Source organism: Quercus robur, chromosome 1 (assembly GCF_932294415.1).
Source record: "Quercus robur chromosome 1, dhQueRobu3.1, whole genome shotgun sequence".
In the NCBI taxonomy this organism is placed as follows: Eukaryota; Viridiplantae; Streptophyta; class Magnoliopsida; order Fagales; family Fagaceae; genus Quercus; species Quercus robur.
This window is the reverse complement of record NC_065534.1, coordinates 10,291,130-10,313,013: the sequence shown is the minus strand read 5'-3', so window position 1 is coordinate 10,313,013 and position 21,884 is coordinate 10,291,130. Positions and strand designations below refer to the sequence as shown.

The 21,884-nt window shown below is 35.7% G+C and overlaps 1 protein-coding gene across 1 annotated transcript; it reads left to right on the top strand.

Annotated features, from left to right (window-relative positions):
- The first annotated feature begins 1,717 nt into the window (after nt 1–1,717).
- Nucleotides 1,718–16,247, top strand: LOC126715539 (L10-interacting MYB domain-containing protein-like). The gene is made up of 5 exons (XM_050416223.1): nt 1,718–1,742; nt 2,465–2,535; nt 6,549–6,644; nt 7,751–8,062; nt 16,136–16,247. The coding sequence occupies exons 1-5, from the start codon at nt 1,718–1,720 to the stop codon at nt 16,169–16,171; spliced, it is 540 nt and encodes a 179-aa protein (XP_050272180.1). The 3' UTR covers nt 16,172–16,247.
- The last annotated feature ends 5,637 nt before the right edge of the window (nt 16,248–21,884 follow it).

Below are 21,884 nucleotides of genomic sequence, written 5' to 3'. Positions count from 1 at the left end.
TGGTGACAAAAATTTTCGTCACCAAAAATATATTTTGTTGAAGTGTATTATATTTATGGTTGAAATTGCCCTAGACTCACGCACGTGTGTGTGTGTGAAGGAAAATGAAATACTCTTCATTTAGCTCTCCACCTTAGCAAAACTTCGTATTTATGTCATTGTATTATTTATTGCAAGATAAATGCATTTATTTTCATGTATTAATTACATATAGGTAATGTAATAATTATTTGTTTAAAAGAATTTTATGTTGATGTATTAATTTATTGTGGGGGTAAATGCATTTGTTTCCATGCATTAATAATATATATGTAACGTACTAAGAATTTAGGGTAAATTGCAAATTACACCTCCAAAGTTTGGGGTGTTTGGATTTTACACCCTGGAGTCTTAGAATTTGAATTTTACCCCATGAAGTTTGAGGGTGTTTGGATTTTATATCCTGATATTTCAAAATTTGAATTTTACCCTCTAAATTTTAAGGGTGTTTAGATTTTACTCCCTAAAATTTGGCAGTGCTTGGATTTTACACTTTGAAGTTTCAAAATTTAGGGGTGTAAAATTCAAACACCCCTAAACTTTAGGGTGTGTTGATGCTCAAAAAGCCCAGTAGCGGGAAGAAGACCAACAATATGAGTAGAAAAAAGTTAGTAAATTGGGAGAAAAACTATTAAGCCCGAACGGTAGGAATAATTGATCATGAGCCTAGAAAATAATAAATGGGCCTTGAAGGAAGCAAGTGGGCGTAAAGGAGCCCAGGGAAAGGAGTAGTAAACCCATGAGCAATATGAAAGCAAGAATGGGCCGAAACAGGCCCAAAGTAATAAAGTAAGTAAGTAAGGGGTTGATGGAAAGTCCATAAACCCCAAAGGTAAAGGATATAGTAATTGGGCCGGAGAAGCCCAAAAGAGTTAGCCAAAGGCCATGGGAATGCAAAGTTGGAATGGGCCAAGGATGTCCAGGGAAAGAAAGTGGGTCGAGGATGCCCAAGGAGGAAGAAATGGGCCAAGGAAGCCCGTAAGCAAGGGAATGGATCAAAAAGGCCTGAAGAAGCATGAATGTAAGCCTAATAACAATACTGGGTCATTGTAATTGAGTGAAAGAAAAGCATACAACAAGCCCAAAAGAGGCCCAACAAGCACGAGTCAAATAACACCATTGCAAGAATAACAGAATGGCATGGCAGGAGTGCTAGCAAGTTTACGAAAGGAGCAAAGAGTGGGTTAATGAGAGAAAAGCCTACAATCGAGCAAGGCCCAGCCCTCAAAGGAAGCAAGCCATAAAGGATGAAGGATCAGGAAACTAGTTCACGTCACAAGAAGTCAAGAATGAGCAGCAGAACACACAAACAAGCCTCCAGGCCATGACAAATGCATGAGCAGCAGACAAGTTTTGAACATACATGGAAGTGGAGCACGCACAAGGCTCAAGCACCACCAACCTGTACCAAGCCAATACAGGAGTGGTGGGTCATGGGTCAGAAGTAAGAGAAGCTATGGTCTGGCGGTGGGGAGAAAAGGGAGCCTATTCTGGAGTTCTCGCTTAAACTCTTTTGGAGGAAGTGTCCTGTTGGGATGACATACCACCCAAAAGAGGGAAAGATGAGTTAGAATCACTAGGTGCATGCCATAAGGGGTAGTGAGAGAGAATGCCCACCTTGTTCTGGATGGGAATGCCACGGTGAACAAGTAAACAAAATAGATTTCTTTGTCTGGTAATGGGATGTGGCATGGCTAGCACAGGTAAGTGGTGGTGGCTGGGCAGCTGACAGACCAGTATGTGGTCTGGAAGGACACTCACACCCAGACAAAAATGGTTAAGGGGTAAAATGGTAAAAAACAGTCGTGGCAGGCAGTATATAAAGAGCCTATGTCGTGCATAGTAGGATCATCAACATAGCAACAATCATAACGAGAGATTCACAACATTACAGCAACAACAATCACCACTATAACACACGAGTAAGAACTATAAGGAAAAGAGGGGAAAAAAGCAGAGTAACAAAACAAAGAGAAAGAAAAATAGAGAGTAGGCAAGAGTGTGATAGCAAGCATGCACCAATAGATTAACCCCTTCTCTCTCTCTAAAAGCCTACCCTCTGTAAAGAATTAAGGATTTTTTAGGCATAAGTCATTTAAGCCCATTCTCTTAAAGTGGGTAATTTTTACAACAGGATATTCCTGTGAGGTTATTCACATTGAGGGAGTGGTTCCCTCCTTGGTCTTAGTTCCGTAATGCAACTAAGCACGATAGACTAACCATTCACTCTTTGCTTTTATTGATCAAGTACCAGTATTATTTCTCTTTTGCTGTTGCCATTTCATTTATAATGCCTTTTCTTGTTGTTGTGTTGTTCTTGTCCTTATTTTAATTGAAAATCTTTTACTTATTCTGTCTAACAGCAAGTATATTTTTCTTTATTGTTGTTATATTATGTTTGTTTGTCATAACTCTTTTGTAACAGTCTCATCTGCCATGGGCATGCGACCAAAGTTTCAACAAAGAGGTTTTAGTTTGCACACAAGCCAGTTTGAGGTGAGTTGTAATTGGACTGGTCTTGACTCTTCTACCCAAAACCTTTGGGTTGTAGTGTGGCAGGAGGTAGCCCAGCTCACAATCTTAGAAAGGCCCACCACAGGGTGTAAAATTCAAATTATAAAATTTCAGAGTATAAAATTCAAACACTCCTAAATTACAGAGGTAAAATCCAAATTCTGAATTTTATGGTGTAAAATCAAAACACCCTCAAACTTTAGGGATGTAATTTGCAATTTACTCACAAATTTATAAGAAAAAATTCAATTGGAATATGACATTCTTCCTTAGGTTTAGTTGCTTTAACAAAATTAAAAAAAAAAAAAAAAAAGGAAAAGATAAAAGCAAATTTAGTAATACACTAATCAATAATATAACAGAAACAAAAAATTGTGTGCTTTAAGTTTTTCTAAATAATCAAATATTTGTAGAATTAATCAAGCAATGCATTAAAATGTTTTATTATACTAATCTTAATAATTTACATTTTCTCTCTTTTTAATGCATGTAATGTAATTAAAATTAATTCCCCAAATATTTTTATCATATAATGAGCATTATGCATAAACCATAAATAAATATATATATATATATATATATATATATATATTAATAAAATATTTCAAAATAAAATTATAGCATATTTTAATCTCCCCCTTATTTGAAAAGCATTACATTTGATTGATTGGTAACATACAAATTGTCATATGTCGTTACAAAATTTCACTAAGCTCATAAATTTTATATATTAAAAATTTGTGCCATATATAATGTCATGATCGAGAAAGCACTAGTAGTTTCTACATTATATCAAAAAATGACTAGGCAAGTTACAATTAAACTTATTTTAATTATTTATCCAATATCTGTCTAGAGAGACTTGATGTGTGACTTTGTACATATTTATACAACACACACCCCTACAATCCAATCCAATCCAATTGAGTCCATAAACTTAGAGTACCATATCTACAAAATTTAATGTATACTCCATGAAAAGTTACACAAATTAAAAAGGAGGACAAAAAACCCTTCCTCTCTTTCTCATTGCATATAGGTTATGCGATGTACATGTATGTAGCCAATGAAGGCATTTTTATTTTGGGGGGAGGGGGATGTTGATGGGTTTGGCTAGTAGAGGTAAATGTAGTGGTGCTTGTTGAGGTTCCTAAGGAAGAAAAACTTGACAAAGACATTGTTGAAACAACTTAGTTTGGAGGGTCATAAGTTAGGTCGCTGAGGGTGGTGAGCTCTTTGGTTGGTGGATTAGTGATTGGGGTTTAAGAGATTAATGGTTGGTCTGGGTTTGGATCCATGTTTTAGGGAGGGTAGTTGAAAATGAAGCTAAATTAGGGGTGGCCGATTAGATTAGTAGTAAATTTAGGATTCAAATCCTTTAGAATCTTTAGAATACTCTACTATATAGAGTTATTTAAATCCCTCACTCTCATTTTTATAATAAAATGTCAAAATCGTGCCATATCATTATTCTATTGACTTATCAATAAAATAATGCTTAAAAAAATCATTGAGAAGAAAAAAAAAAAAAAAATCCCCAAAGTCCTCGTTTTCTCAAATACATAAAGAATTAAAAAGCCATGTCTATCGGGCTCAAAAAAAAAAAAAGCCATGTCTATCGATATTTTGTTAAGAACATTGAGGCCCTGTTTGGATTAGTCCTGTTTTAAGTCATATGACTCAGTTCTCATCACTCAAACTGAGAATTGCGTGGGACCCACTGAGAACTGAGTGTTTGGCTTGATTTCCTCTTCCTATTTTCATCACTCAAACTCAGTTTGGGATGAGTGAGAGTGATGAAAACTGGAAACAAGAAAATGTTGTTTTCTGTTTCTCAAACTCAAACTCTGTGGCAATTCCGTAAAATGGAAGACCTCGTGGAGCCCACAGCTTCTATATTGTCCCATCACTACTTGATCTCTCTCCAACCCGTTCTTCTCTGTCACTTCTCCTTCTTCAATTTTTTTTTTCTTTTACCCAGAGCTCTCTCTTCTCACTGACCCAGAGCTCTCCTTCTCTTTTTTGTGTGGCATCAGAGAGAGAGCAAGACTAGAGATCAAAAGCTTCGCCGACCTCGAGACACGCAGACCTCGAGATCGGACTGAGCCTTGGCCGGATCTTTTACTTCTTTCTTTTTCTTTCCTTTTTTCTCTTTTGTTTCTTTTCTTCTTCAAGGTGGGTTTTTGCTCTTAGTTTCTTCTCTCATTTCTTTTTTCTTTTCTTTTCTTTCTTTGTTCTTCACTTTGGTTTCTTCTCTTAGTTGCTTTTTTTTTTTTTTTTTTATTATTCAAGCGGTGATGGTAGAGATGGCTGAGTTTGGGTCTCCGATCTAAGGATTTGGGTTTGGATTTTTTTGTTGTGGTTGTGGTGGTTTAAGGCTTGGATTTTTTGGTGGAGGTTGTGGTTTTGGTTGAGGGTTGTTGGTGGGTTTGGATTTTTGATTCATTCGGATTTTTTGGTGGAGGTTGTGGTTGTGGTTGTGTTGAGGGCTGTTGGTGGTGGTGGTTGTGGTTGTGGATTTCTGGGTTTGCCATTGGTGGTGGTGGAGCTGGGTTTCAGTGAAGCTGAGTTTGAAGAGCAGAAAAGAAAAGGGACGCGGGTAGCAACCGTATTCTTTTATGCAGTGTCAATGGGTGAGTCCATCATTTTGGCAAAAAGTGAAGTTAAAAACTGAGATACATGACTGAGTTTTGTGACCAAACAAAAGTGTTGGATTTTTTGAGTGATAATGGAGATTGAGTTATGAGTTATGGGTTTTGAGTTTGAGTTATGAAAACTGAGTACTGAGTTATAAAAACTGAGACACCTCTAAACCAAACGGGCCCTGAAGCAAACACTTTTGGATTCTGCTTCGCACTTCTATGCACTTCTCTGAATATTTTCTTTCTTTGTGGAACTTTGAGTATTTTCCTTACGATTAAAAATGACTAACTTCTTTTGATTTACCACCATTATAACATCACCATTCCTTGTGAGAGACATTGGAATCAAGGATTCTAATGATTCTGAGATGACAAATAATTTAGACCAAAATTTCTTTACCACATATTCTCTTATCGTTACCATTAGACTCTTCCAAGGAAAAGGCAATGGCTAAATCGAGCTTGGGAGGACCAATGATTAGGAGGTAAGACTAAGAGATAGAGAGAAATGAAAATGGAAAAGTGTTCTGGGAGATTGCCATAGGAGGAAGAGAAAATAGAGCCCGTTTGGTTTGTCAACTGAAAACACAGTGTTTAGTGTTTAAACACTGAACACTAGTGTCCAAAATTTGAAACAATATGTTTGGTGACAGAGTTTAAAATAGGGCTGTTTGGAAATGGTTGCTCAAAAACCCCTGTTTGAAATATATTTTTTGAAACATGCTCGGCTCACATTTTAAACAATGAACAGACGTTTCTGATGGCACAACGATAATAAAAATTGAATTCAGTTTTCACTGTGCCCGGACCCACTGATCAGCTTTTTTCTAATGTTTGTCTCCTCTCCTCTCTACTCTCATATCTTCAGTCTTCACGCCCCAAAGAATATCATCAGTCTTCACACCATCAGTCTTCACGCCCCAAAGAATATCATCTCATCTCTCCTCTCCTCTCTACTCTCATCTCTACAAAGAATATCACAGTCCGAACTCCATTACTCCTCTCACCCACCTCCATTACTGCTCTGACCCAGCGGCATTCCACCTCACCCCTCACGGATCCGGCGCCATTACTCCTAACAGTAGCTTCATAAACGCGTCAAAATCCCACACATACATCATTTGGAAGAAACCCCTATGAATCACAGTAATCCCTTTCTCCCAATTAATTCCTCACCAAGGACGCTCTGTTGCTAAGGAAAAGGCAAACTCACACAGTCTGAAGGGGTCGGTCAGGTAAGGTTTTTAATTTTGTTAATTACTTGTTTCAGCTTTCTTTCACATCCCAATCAAGTTCAGATCATTTCACATTAATTCATGTTAGGGCTTCTTTTAGTGGTACAAATTCTTTCAGATGGACGCCTCACTCCCTTCCTCATCCACCTCTCTCGTGCATTACAGAGCATCTGCTTCCTCCTCTGCTTCCTCTTCTGACCGTGTTCCCTTACTGGTACGTCTATGTAATATATAGTGAATCATGCTTCTAAGTTCTGTTTTAATCTTGTACGTAGCTGATTGAAAAAATCTCTTCATTTTGTGGCTTGCTGATGTATGCTTGTTCTGTGTTATGGTTTAATGTTTTCGTTGAAGTAGAAAGGGAGTATGTATAAACGGTCGTGTGAGAGAGAGACTTCAACTATTATATAGGGTTCCCATCCCCTGCAAATGTCTCCAAACATTTTAAAATCCAGTACATGAAAATAACTTATACAATACACTGTTGGTCTATTTAGTTGCCAAAAAGTGGAAGGAGGGGAAAGAAAGTTTGGGTTCCTAAAACTACCATTTTAATCCCAGATAGCTACAAGCTCCCTCAGGAAATAAATGAAGCAAAAGTCAAATGTGGGTAATCACAAACTGTGAAAAAAACCTGCATATACAAAAAATTAAGTGAGAACTTCTTAAATGGCAGTTCTATTCTTAAATTAAGTTATTATCAAATTTTTCTTTTCTTGAAATGATAAGTGCATGAAAAAATGAATGTGGTAATTCACAACTAAGATTTCTGTTGGCCTGCTTGAACTTGGTGTTGCTAATGCTGTTAACCTCTTTGGAGGTTCTTGTTGTTTTGAGTGTACTATTATCCTGATTGTGTGTTGACTCTCTTGTTGTTTTGAGTCTGGCCTCTTGGCTGGACTGTGTGTTGTTGTTGATGGTAGTTCCAACTTCTCAGATTTACATACAATCTTTGAAGCTTCACTTCTGTGTATGATAATTGAAAAATAGTATTGTGCATTCCTTGAAAAGATTCAAAGTAGTATAATTGCTTCTTTATGTCATGAACCAAAAAGGCTTCAGCTTTGGTTTGATACATTCAACATATATTCAACTATAAATTTATAATATGCTCCTATGCCTTCATAAATATACAATGCCACTACAAGTTGAGCTAAAACTGATGTGTATAGAATGTGTATCTTTGTATTTTTCCTTTATATAGGGTGAATTTTCTCTTATATGCCTGCTGCTTGGGTCTAGTAGTAAGTTAAAGATTTTAAATCCATATCATAGAAGACCATTTTACGAGTCTATGTAAGTATACCAACATGTATTTAGATGGATGATGCCGAGGATAAGAAGTGGCCTGAAGCAGTTGAGAGACATTTTATTGATATCTTGTTAGAAGAGGATGCTAAAGGGAATATGCCCCAAGGCCAGTTCAAGTCTGGAACTTGGACAACAGTTGTCAATGAGTTTAACAAGCGTGCGTCTAAAAGTTACACCAAGGCACAACTTACACAAAAATATCAACGACTGAAACAGAGACACCGCACATTCTCCCAGCTCATCGCACGTACAGGAATGGGATGGGACCCCATTTCAAATACGGTGACGGCCAGTGACGATGCTTGGGCTGCTGCATTTGCGGTAAGTCCTTAAATCTGACTTAAATATAAAAAATATTAGGTTTATTGGCTTATGAGTGTATTAATAATAGTGGCTTTAAATAGTTGTTTTGTAGCATTTTCCCATGATGATATTTTTAGGAATGGAATAAAATCTGACTTATATATGGGGTTTACTGTGGGTTTAATGGGGTTTTATGTGACTTATAAATTCTGACTTATATCTTTGACTTATATTATTTTATTTATATTATTCATCTGTGAAATTACTCAATGTCTACAATTTCCTAAAAAACCTTTTTGGCTTTCTGAAATTTGGAATAAAGAGTGTTGTTATACAGTTATTATAAATTAGCCATCTACTTTGTATTGGGTTTTATATCAATAAAACATCTAACCCAATATATATGGTTGTTAATAGGTCAATCATAGATTCAAGGAGTTCAAGAGAAAGGGGATGAGACACTATGAGCTGTTGGGCACTCTTTTCAATTCAAACACAGCCACAGGTTTCCTCCAAATGTCATATGCCCAACCAACTCCCAATAGTGATGAAGAGAGAGAACTCGATGCAGCCTTTCTATCTGAGGGGGGTACATGTCAATGTCAGCATCGATGGTTTGGATGACGTGGATGAGCTGCCCACACCGAGTGAAGCCCAAAGTCGGAGGCAAGCTGAAAAGCGGCCAACTGAACCGTCTCATTCAAGTGGAAAAAGGAAGAAAGGGCACTCTCTTGAATCCATGACTGAGGCAATATGGGGTTTTACTGACATGAGGAACCATCGGGGGAAAAAGTCCATCGACACTGGAGACTCTGTTGTGGGGGCTGCCAATGAGTCAATTACAGCAGCTGTAACTCTTCTGAACCAGCACACCGATGTCGATCATGTCACGTATTGCAAGGTCGTGCAGGAGCTTCATAACGCCAAGAGTAGAGCCGCTTTTTTTGCCATGACGGTTGATAGAAGAAGGGCCTGGATTGAGTTTATTGGGGGTGGATTGCAGTAGTGGTGGTTGTGGTTGACAGTCTAGGAAGTTAACTGATGATGTGCGCCGTGTAGACAGCCTAGGAAGTTAATTAGTACTCTTAGTTTGGTTTAATGTGAATACGCAAAGTTTGTATTATGTTAATACTATGAACAATGTTTGCATTATGCCTTCCTTTATTATGTTAACCTCCTTGGGACATGTATGGTATTTATGTAAGAAATATGTTTTGTGGTTGTCGTGTCTTTTATGAATTTCTAACTTTGGTGACATATATATATATATATATATATATTTAAAAAGTAAGCTGCTGCATTCCATTTTGTAAATTTCTTTTTTGTGTCACATATCTGCTTCAGACGTTGTCAGCTATTTTAAGAATGTAGTATTTTATTGAGCATACAAGTGACATTGGCTGGAATGAGTATTTGGCTTATCCTTTCTCTTTTGTTAGTTATTTGTAGTTTTGGTGGAATTAGTTTGAAAGCAGCACATGAATTGTCTGCAAATTTTGTATACAACTTTGGCTAATAAAAGGATTGTAATTTCTATGAAATCTGCAGGTATGAGAGAGTCACGTCTGTTATAATTGATCCAGGTCTATATAGCTTGCATAAATCAGGTGCATTTTGGGTCTCAGAGCAAATGAGTGTACCATCTGCATATACAGTATTTACAGGTGAGGATTTTTGTTTATTGCCTCTTCTTACTAAATCTTCATGCCTCCACAACCAACTTTAGCTTTCAGGTATTCCTTTTTATAAATCTTTGTTTTATTCTTTGTTAATTATGATTTGATTTTGCTGGAAGTATCAGTTTCTTCGTTGAAAAATTTTAGCTTAAGTCTCCCTTTTTCTGCTTTATGTAAGCTTTATTAATTTTGTTTCTTGTTGCTGGTTTTTTGTTTGTGTTGCAAAAATATCAACTTCTTAATTAGAGGTTAGAGTGTGTTCTTTCTCTTCTTCACTAATAATAATGGGACTACTATGGAAGTGGGGTTGGGTTTGGATCCTTCCAGCCTGTCCTTATTGATCTTATAAAACCAAGAAAAGATAGATGCATTTGCTTGCATTCACTTCTATTATTTTGTGAACATTGTAACAAGTTAAAAAATTGAGCTAACATTGTCTCTGGGTGTGTATTTGAGCTTTGACCTGCTTTTGTAGGCTTTGAAAGGCTCTGTCTTTTTTTTTTTATTAATTTTTTTTCCTATTTGGGTTTAGATCAAATGTCTTTTCTTAGAATATTTAAACATGTTAAATAGTATATCTGATGTACTTTTACTCCAATAATAATTGAACAGGAACAAGTAGAGTATATAATTGCAGTTTTTCCTTCTCTTAACTAGAGCTTTTGAACTCATTTTGGAGGGCTTTTTTTTCCTCAGAAATCAAAAACTGCATAATTTGTGGAAATCTACAAGGAGAGGTACTATATGTAGCCTTAGCTCTTGTTTACTGCTCTAGGGCACTTCAATTCATAGGAAATGATTTATTTTTTAGTAATTAGAAGGATGTACTGAAGTTTGCTTTCAGACCACTGTTCAAAGATGTTCACTAATTTCTTATTCTTTTCCTTTCTTCTGCTTTGCATGCATTTCTGGGTGAATAAAGTATATCAACCTGACTGTCATACGTTCTAGGAATCTGTTTTGTTAATGAGTTTGCTGTCAGGATTGGGATACTCACTACTGTACTTATATATATTCTCATTTTTTTAGGTACAATTTGATCAGCCTTTGACAAATAATCCGGAGAACAGTCAAGTGCCCAGAAGCCAATTGTTGCCTCTAAGAAGAAAAAAAGTAAATAAACTTTCAGCACTTTACATTACTTCAATGAAATTACTACATTTATATCTTGAAGTCAAAAGTTTAACATTGGGCAACCTCTCAAGATTTAAAGAATGGATATATTATCATAGATTCACCTTCTCTTCTTTGATTGCCTGAATTGAGTATTATTAACAAGTATGTGCGTAGGTGATGCTTGAATGTAAACATGCATGAATATAATCATGATTGTATCATTTTATATGTGTGTATAACACACGCTTATGATAGGAAATAAGTTAATATTGATGCCAAGAATATGGGAAACAGGTCAAAATAAGTTGATATTGAATTATTGATGCCAATAATAAGCTAGTGTTTTAATTTCTTTGCTTACATCCATGATCCATCCCTTACTTTTGATAGGAAATAAACTCTGTTATACTATATATTAAATAGCTTTAGAATGGGTATTTTTAGTCTCGTGTCTGAATTAGTTGGATGTGCGTCGGAGGGCATGCAGTTTATCTTTTGCCTCTATTTTTTGGTGTTTTTTACATCAAAATTATGCCTTTGTGTATTTGCAGCTTTCCCACGGCATTACTTTAAACACAGGGTTGAGTTTAATTGTTGTTGTTGTTTTTAAATTATCAGGGAGGACCTCTAGTCAAATCTAACTTACCATGGTCAGCTAGAAGGGGAAATCTCTCTGAATACGATCGTGTCTTGAAAACAGCAGCAAATAGGTAATATATTAAAATATCATAGTTGTGATGCTTCTGCAAGATTTATGATTCTTGCCTCATGTGTTGTTTAGTGCTCGGATTTTCGTTTGTTATATGAAGTTATGAATAGATCATTAGTTAACATGGATTGTTGACTCTGAGCTTTGTTAGCCTATTATTAAGTTTTAACAATCCAAATCTTGAAATTTTAAGACGCTATCAAAAAAATGCTCTATGTTCCTGAGACTAAAAACATTCTTTTGTAACAAGGTAAATGCGTAAATTGAAATGATTAGTGAATACTTGTAATGCTTGTTCTGCACAGACTTTTTAAAGTGCAAAATTGTTGTGAAAAACAGGGGGGGAAAGAAGGAAAAGGCAACAAATAGAAGGTTCAAAGCTAATTTCCTCACTAAACAAAATTACGTCTTCCAACTCTCGCACACACAATAAAGGCAATAGCTTCCATTTGATTTGAATCTGTCTTTAATTTTTTGTAGTTATTTCAATTTCTTCTTTTTGTTCTTCCTTTTTCTATTTGATAAATTTTTCTGGTTAGTTTCTCATCAACAAAATAATAATAATACTAATTGTGGTCTGTCATAATGTCATTCTGAGGAATTAATCAGAGTTATAAAATTATGAACTCTAATATGTCTATTATCTTGTGAGTATATTTGTCATGCCTTACCCATGAGGTTGTTGGTCTTGTTTAAAATTGACCACTGCATGCCAGTTCACTTCACGGAAGCTTTACTCCATCACAGTCCAATGATTCTACACAAAAACCACTTGTCATAATCAATAGCATCCCACCCAACCTCTCCCAACTGTCTCAACAGCAGAGACCAGACCAGGAATAGGATCCAGTTAGCCTTTTGACAATGAAAGGTTGATTTCTGCACAAATCCCAGCCATGCTTTGCTTCGTAAGATGAAAGGTCTATTACAACATTTCCTTACTCGGAAAGAAATGCTAGAAGGCCTGTAATAAAATCCACACAGACAGTATTTATGGTATTTTCAATATTTATGGTATTTTCAATATTTATGGTATTTTAAAACTTATTTAAGAAGAAAAAAGAGCCATGTATATTGTAGTCAACCATTTATGTTGTAATCACTAATGAGGTAGTGACAATATATATACATCATGTCCATCTCCCATGTAGTACATTGATTTCAACATTAATTCTTTGCAACTTAGTAGATTCATCATCTGGTTCCATCAGATTACCAATTCGGCCTACTTGGTCCATTTCGGTCCATTTGGTACATTTCAGTCCACTTTAGTCTATTCAGTCCACTGGTTACACTTCGGTCTATTACGGTCCATTTCAGTTTATTCAGTCCATTAGGCATAATTCAGTCCAATGGGTATGTTTCAGTCCATTTTCAATACCACGAAGCTACATGCTCTAAAAGCAGTTTAATGATATTTTCCACGCACTCTCACAATCGGCTTTTCTTCTTGAGTTTTTGGAAAGGAATTAATGAATGTGAGTCAAATTATGAGCAATAATGAAGATACGTAATTATTTTTAGGAATATGAAAGTTAGTAATGAATGAGAATTGAATTGATGGCATAGGACAGGGTAAATGCCAACATCGTGGGTAAAAGCTAGTGAACATACCATAGGACAGGGTACCTTACTTGGCTGCACGTGCATGATTGGTCCGAAAACTTCAAAATGTACATTAATGACCACTTGGCAAATAAAACCCTACAAATAAAAAAGAGAGTGGCAGCAATTCAATATGAGTGAAAGTCATAGCTAAATATTAGATTGGTATATTTTCAGCTCATATTGATCCATTCAATATTTCACTTTGACATTCTTTCACCCATGTAAAACGCAAGGGCAATGCAGTAGCTGATAAATTAACTAAATTAGCAAAGATCTTTCTCGAACCTTCAATTTTGGTTAGAAGACATCCATTGTGATGCTGCCAATCTTGTAATGTTTGATAGAAGTTTCTATTAATTCAATAAAGGACTAGTCTTATTTCTCAACAAAAAAAAAAAAAAAAAAAATCCATTTAGAGATTTTTTTTTTTTGGAAAAAAAAATTATTACAAAAAATCATTACATTTTATGCTTTTTAATAGGTTAAGGAGGAAGTCAGGTGAACTCATACTTAATATTGTCTATAGTAACTTGTCAATTGTATCCATAGAGTATTCCATGTATAGTAGTCAATTACTGCGGAGGCTCCTTCAACTAATTAAGCCATAACAAACTAATGGAATCCATTTACTTTTTTGAAAAGGTAATACTATTTTGTTCATATGTTGTATTTGAGTATAAGCCAATAATAATAATAATAATAATAATAATAATAATATCATTTTGAAGAAAATATATTAAATGAAATCATTTTAAGTTTTCGAAATTTTTAAAAAAACTAAACCAAAGATAATATGTAAAATTATCAATGTCATAATAATCTCTTACAAATATTTCTTTGCTATTCCTTAAATTAGGTCTTCTTGTGTTTGACAAACCATATTTGTCTTGAAGTTGTAAAGGTTTAATATTGTTTGGATTATATGGTGAGATGAATTTATCAAACACTTGCCTCCAAGGTTGGCCACATATCCACTTGATGGACTTACATATTTTTGCCATTAGAAAGGGGTTAACTCACAATTTTTATTTTATTAAAATATTAACATCATTAAAAGAAAAGGAAAAAAAAAAAATCATAGTATACTCTACGAAGTAAAGCAATTTGTTCAATGTTTAGTAAGTCCAGAATGTAGAATTAGCGAAGGCGCCTACATTTTTTTAGGCTGCAAGGTTCATGTGATTGTAGGATCTATCATAAAAAATCCCTTGAGAAGCAGGTTTCTATACATAGAGCAATATAGATATATATACATAAAGCGATATATATATATATATATATATGTACTTTTTTATAGTGGCTGATGTGAACTTAATGGCTGCCCACAGGTGTGATTCAGTTATGGCCGACACTGATTCAGATCGTGATTCAGGCATGGCTGAGTCCGATTCAGATCGTGATTCAGGCATGGCTGAGTCCGATTCAGATGAGTACGATAGTGAGGTGGAGCTCGAGATTGCCATAGCCTACGTTCAGCTGTGTATAGAGTACGTGCAAAAGTACTACATGAAGCGACCTATGTGCACTAGTATCCTGAGTGGGAGGTCATATGTGATTGAAGTACTAGAAGGAAATCCGCAAGTGTGTTATGACATATTCCGCATGGACAAGACCATTTTTAGACACTTGTGTAATGAGTTGAAGCGGTTGCACCTATTAGAGGAGGACACTGGTTGGGTTTCAGTTGAGGAGTCCGTTGGGACAGTTATATTTATCGTCGGACACAACGCTGACTACCGGGTAGCTACCAACCGCTTCCAACATTCTCTCGAGACCATTCAAAGGCGGTTCCGGCGTACCTTGCATGCTATCCATGCTTTGGGATGTATCATCATTCGACTCGACGTTGATGCAGTTGAGCTCCCTCAATCACTTCGAGGGAATGGGAAATATTATCCATGGTTTGAGGTATGCTTTGATTTTTCTTTTTTTGGTGCTATCCATGCTTACTTATTCACACTATATTGCACATAACTGTAATTTATTAATTACAGCTACCTATTTTTTTTACAGAAATGTGTGGGGGCTATCGATGGGACGCACATAAGTGCTTTTGCCCCATCCGGTAGGAACACCGCATTTAGAGATAGACGGAGTGATATCACCCAAAACGTGATGTGTGCATGCAACTTTGACATACGGTTTACGTATGTGCATTCGGGATGGGAAGGGAGTGCAAATGATTCACGAGTCATGCAGGACGCACTTGGACATGCCGAGTATGAGTTCCCTTGGCCGCCTAGAGGTAAAAAAAAAAAAATTTACCGCATTTGGTTTTCGATTTGGTCATTATTGCATTTGACTTCGCATTTCCAAAATATTTTGTAGCATATTACAGATGTGAAAAACTATTCAAAATGGGATTATGGAGTAGCAGGATGAAATTCTTGTCTATGATAATTCTCAAAAAGGGTGTGAATTTTTGTGGGTTGTGTGGTTTATATGTCATATTTTTTTAAATCTCATGTCACATATTTTATTCATGAATGTCTTTTAATGGGTTTGTTTAAATTTGGATATTTACGTTAGATCACTTAGAAATCCAAACTGAGGTCAATGAGTTTGTAACTACTTTATATTTTGTCCTTTCTGTAAAAAAAAAAAAAAAAAAAAAAAAAAAAAGAAAAAAAAAGAAAAAGAAAAAAAAGCTTCTATACACTGCACTTGATTGGTAGCTAGGTAATTTCATTACATCTAAACTAATTCACTCAATACATGAACTGTGTGATTCATATTTAGCACTCTATATCATGGATAAAAGGCCGTGTAAAAGTTTGTCATCTCACTAGGGAAAGTTGCTTTTATGGAGTAGTAAGTTAAAGTCAGTCACTGCATGATCACTCATTGTTTAAACTGACATCAAAAAACTGTAGTGCATGCTTCGTATACATACATGTATAGATACACTTTGGTAGTAAGGAACTAGCAAGAATAGTTGTGTTGGGTAACATTAATTGGCAATGGTTATCACTCGTATTGCAGGATCGTACTACCTCGTTGACTCGGGGTACGCAATAGGCAGTGCATTCCTCCCCCCACACAAGTCCACACGCTACCATGCCCAAGAGTTTCGGGGTGCAAACCGACAGCCTAGTACCCCACAAGAGTTGTTCAATTATAGGTATTCCTCATTGCGGATGGTGATTGAACGATGCTTTGGCGTCTTGAAGGCGAGGTTCCCGATCTTGACTGGAATGCACTCCTTCTCTATCTCTAGACAACGGGTGATTGTGACTGCTTGCTGTGCACTGCACAACTTTATTCACATGTATAATCGGGCGGATGAAATGTTCCATGTGTGGGAAGGATCATTTGTGCGTAACAGCGACGCAAACCTAGCAGGAGCTGCATGCGTAGGCAGTGGGGGCACTGAAGAAACTTTTAATTCTCGGGCACAACGAGCAATGTCGGAGTATCGTGATGTGATAACTGCTGCTATGTGGGCAGATTACATTGTTCAATGATTGAGCTTTTTGGGCATTATTTTATTAAAATGTGGATGACATGGAACTTTGTATAAGTCTAGATGAAGATTACTGTGTTTTGTTGTTGTTATAGGTTTGTATAACGGGGTAGTGAGCCTCTTTAATTTGGACTGCAGCGGCTCTTACTGTTGTTTTTGGTGAACTTAATGGCTGCCCATGAAGCTGGATTGTCAACATATATTAGTCACTTTTTGAATGGCTTTCACACAATTACACTACTCTCCCTCTTTTTGAAAAGCTAGATTCTATTTTGTCTCAAATACATATATCCTTTATAGGATTTTAGTGATAATACTTGTTACATTTGTTTATGTTCAAAGAAAATTTACAAAAAAAAAAAAAAAAAATCCTACTTAATTATGATCAATATTTTTGTCACAAAAACATTGAGTACATTATTATCAATTAAAAAAATTGTTTGCAAAAAATTAATTAGTTATTTTGCATCATCACCAAAAGTAAGAAGAATGATTTTCAAATGAAAAGATAAAATATCAAATAATAGAAACTTAAAAAAATATATTATTTAATTGATATTTAAACATAAGAAATACCTCACTTATATTAATTGACTTAGGCGAATATTGAGCCAGTTTTGCTAATAAGAGGGGAGGGCTGCTTAATTGGTTTGCCGAGGGTTGCAAAGGGACTGGTGTGTTCTGTGTGTGTATGTGAAAATGTATTATACCTGACCCCAGTGGTAAAGAATTGTAACTGAATATATGCTTTGTGTTTATGACATCTTTTTCGTTTTTCTCCTTTTTGGAGGTATCACTACTCCATGAATCAAAGTTAATGCTTTGTTGGCTCTCTTTTCTGGTTACTATAAAAATATGATTAGCTATTGTCAACGTGGTTGGAGAGAGGATGGGTAGCCTTGGATCAACAGATAATAATGGATTATTATTATTAATAAGAACTTCTTGGGTTATTTCCCAGCCTCATGATTGATGATTATGTAATGTATTGTTCTTTAATTTCTATGAATTAAACTTATTTATTATACTAAAGAATATATTGCGGGCTTAGTTACATTTTTTTCATTCCTTCGGATATCTCAGCATCATCATTTGCGGGTACGACAGAGAAGCTAAGCGTAAGTGGATATAGAGGCAATATCCTGACAATGAACGGCCTATATTCAAGTATATATACTTACTATCATCAATAATAACTTTGTCAAATAATTACTATCATCAATAGAAGAGAATTGTAACTTACAATTCTCCTATGTTCCAATAAATTATCAGTACTATAAAAGTACCATTAAGCCAATAACATACTATTGTAAGAATCAAGAGTCAGCCCGATACATATTGTATACACTAGCAAAATGGATGACTCAAGATTGTCTAAAAATATTACACAGTGCATCAAGTTCAAAAGGAGTTAGTAGTACATAATAAGATAATATGATTACATAGTAGGAATTAACACATCATCATAACAGTTTGGTTTACAACATCATCATAGTTAGCAGTAGTGCAAGCGCGGTGAAAAACAAACACCAAGCAATGAATCTAATCTTCACCATTTTTTTTGGTTGGTTTGAGGGGTGGACCATGTCATGTATGACCCTCAATTCCTCTCGCAATACACATAGCTCTTCTTGTAGTTGCTGGAAATCCTCCGCATATGACAATGGCGTTTTCAAGGGAATACACCATTGAAAAAACCGACATGTGTCCTTTGGGCAACATTGGAAAAGCCTGTACCGGTTCTCATTTCGCTTATCCGAAATCTTCACACTTGCTTTCAAGCCACAAAAACAGTTGCAATTTCGGAACCGAAGGCCATCGTCAATATCGTCATGCATTGTGTCTGACATCTGCAAGAAGAAGCCACAAGCCTACTCACTTACACATTACAAAACGTAATCAACACTATTAAACAACCATTTGAACATGCTATCCATTCGTGCAACAAACACTATAGTAACATATCCAAGCAACCCAATTGAGGAATCCATGTCGTTACTACTGATTAGCCCGATTTTTTTTTGTTACTTAATAAACATTGTAGCTAAGACCTAATTGAACCCATTCTACATTTTAGCACCTTTTATATATATATATATAGACAACGCAATCACAGGAAGGTTAATTTTTTTTTTCCCTAATCAACAACATTATCATTCAACAAGCGAAACAAAGGCTGTCAGCTTTACAAGCATCAGCAATCACTGCTAGGATACAATACATATTGAAACAACATGCTCCACAACATCTAAATGCAAACTTTGCAGCCACATGGGCAGCAGTATTGCAACATCTCCTAACACAACTAAACTTACAATTCAGAAATAGTTTACGCAGATCAAGTATATTACTAATAGTAGTAGCAATGGACCAATCAGGCTGCATTGCCTGTTTGGTTAGGGAATGAAAACAGTACTTAGCATCAGCTCACAGGAAGGTTATTCAAAGAGATTCCCTTATTATACACACCCGACTCGGGAATGTGGGGGCAACTAAGAATTAAGATGGATATAATTACTCTAATACTTTGGTAAACAGAAGCTATTATGGCTACAAACTTTCAAAATTTTTTCTAGCACAACCACTGTTCACAGAACCCAAACAGAGAAAACCGACAATACTGAAATCTACAAATCAGCCTCAGAGAGACATCATATCAAGTTGAACGTGTATACTATATTAAGTGAAAAACCAAAAACAGTAGATTTTGTGCATTATTCATTTATTCTATATGCAGGTATTAGCCAAACATTGAGAGTACCAATTACCAACAATAAAAAGCTACAATCTTGATACATTATAATGAGGAAATCAACATTGGCAATAAATAAAAACAGGTTGTTTTGTATATGACAAAGTAAGGAGAAACAAATCATGAGGTAAAATCCGTGCGAAAAGTAGATGTTGTGCATCTTTGTATGTGCAGCCATCGCTAAGCAGTATTCTATATGCTGAGCATTAGCTAAACAAAAGAACACTAGATGCTGAGCATTATTCTATATGCAGCAAGCAGCCAAACAAGGAGTCCTAACTATAAAAAGCTACAGTTAACATGAAGTTTTGAATACAGCATATGACATAAAGAATCAAAACAATTAACACAGAGAGAGCTATAAAGGAAAACCAACCAAACGGGCTCCAAACCTCACAAAACCTTTGTTTTGCTCACTATAATTGAGGAACACATTATATCCATCATATCCAAATTGAATTCAACATAATTTAGTAAAACCTGTCACAAATTCATGAGTAATTAAACTACACCCAATCAACTAAAACTAACAGTACAAATTCACAAATGAAACTAATAATCAGTTACGGAGAATTTCATATTAGCTTAAAAATCACACTCAAAAGACCCTCAAATTTCAAACAGCAAGCAAGTAACATTGGAGTTTGGTTGCTGTGAAGCCCTATGAAAAACCACAACAAATTATTAATATATAGAGTTCTCAGATTTGTTAGAATTTTTTTTTTTTTGTTTAATCTTTCGACGCTTTCTCGGCAACCAAACAGAGTGTTAAGAAAAATGGAAAATCGACTGGGTTGTAAATCAAAAATTGTTTCAACAGCAAAAGATTTTGAGAAAACCCTTCTACATTTCGAGAATGTATGGCGTGTATATTTGGATTGTAAATCAACTATTCTCTCAACAGCAAACAAAGAACTGGAAAAATGGGTTTTCCCGATTGGTGAGGAAAAACAAGAAAAAAAAACAAAAAACAAAAAACACAAACAAGTGGAGACATCTGAGTGAAGAAGGAAATGTTCAATCTTTACACAAAAACCCATTGACAAGCAAGGTGAAAGTGAGATTCGAACCTGGATCTTCGAGTGATGGGTCGGCGGCGACAAAAGCTCGATCTCGGGCTCGATCTTCGAATGTTGACGGTGGAGATGAGATACGACGACCGTGAAGCCCAGCCGTGGATCTTCTTTGGCATCAATGGAGATGAGGACGACGTGGGTTTGGCTTTTTGGTGGAGATGAGATACGACAACCGTGAAGCCCAGCCGTGGATCTTCTTTAGCGTCAATGGAGATGAGGACGGCGTGGGTTTGGCTTTTTGGTGGAGATAAGATATGACGACCGTGAAGCCCAGCCATGGATCTTCTTTGGCGTCAATGGAGATGAGGACGGCGTGGGTTTGGCTTTTTGGTTTTCTGCTCTGAGGGAAGACTGAAGAGAAAGGGATAAAGATGGAAAGAAATGGGATAAAGAAGGGATAAAAAAGGGATTACAAATTTGTTATTTAATACGGGTCAGCTTTTTTTATCAAACAAAACATACATACCAAACACATATTTTACATTTTTTGAACACTGAAAAATATTGTTTAAACTATGATACCAAACACATTTTTTTGTTTTATTCACACTAAAAACACGTTGTTCAACAACACTTTTTAAACCATAATTTTCACATCTTTTTAAACAACAATTTTTGAAAACTATAACCAAACGGGCCCTTAGTAAATTACAGTTTCTTTTTTACCTTGGATTAATTATTATTATTTTTTAACTAGCATTGGCGGCTCTATATAGAGTCCAGGGTGGTCACAAGACCACCCTGGCTTGGAAAAAATAATAATTATTATGTATAAGTTTTAAAAATTTATGAATTTTTTTATTCTTAAAAAAACTTTGTGAGCACCCTCAATATTTTTTTAGGCCCAACGTATTTAAACTTTGGATAAATTTTGGTAACAAACTTAGTTGTAAGCTAAGGGTACAATTCCATTTAATATTTTTTTTATTGGATATGAATTTTGACAAATCCACCATTTAGTTACATTTTCTTCTTATATCCTCCATACTTGCAAAATTTCAAGAAGATCAAAGATCAATAGCTATGCCATCAATGAAATATTTAAATTTCAAGTTTTTGTAGTCTAACTATACACAAAAAATAAGTTTATGGATTAAATAGTAAATAATATCCAATTGACATGAAATTTGATATATGTTTTAAGAACATAGAGAGAATTTGCAATTCAACTGTTAGATTTTCAAAATATGTAATTATGGGGCCCGGCCCAAAATAATGGGCTAGTCAAACTACGGGCCCGTCCGAGAAGCATCCTGTCCGAGGAGAAGTCACAGCCAAAACCTTATTCAAGCCCAATTGCGGTAAAAGAAACCTGTCTGAGGAGTAACTCCTCCTCGGACATTACGAAGTTCGGACGAAGAGCTCGCCCCAACCATTGCTGTTCATCCTCCAAGCATATAAAAAAGAATAAAACCCAAAATATCTCATGGAAAGCTGCCA

What these genes read in the sequence shown, in the direction of transcription:
- LOC126715539 (XM_050416223.1), top strand. Translation starts at nt 1,718, where the DNA reads ATGGGATGTGGCATGGCTAGCACAG. An exon ending in ATGTGGCATGGCTAGCACAG is followed by an intron (nt 1,743 to 2,464) that starts GTAAGTGGTGGT and finishes CTTTTGTAACAG; the next exon opens with TCTCATCTGCCATGGGCATG. An exon ending in CTGACCGTGTTCCCTTACTG is followed by an intron (nt 6,645 to 7,750) that starts GTACGTCTATGT and finishes ACATGTATTTAG; the next exon opens with ATGGATGATGCCGAGGATAA.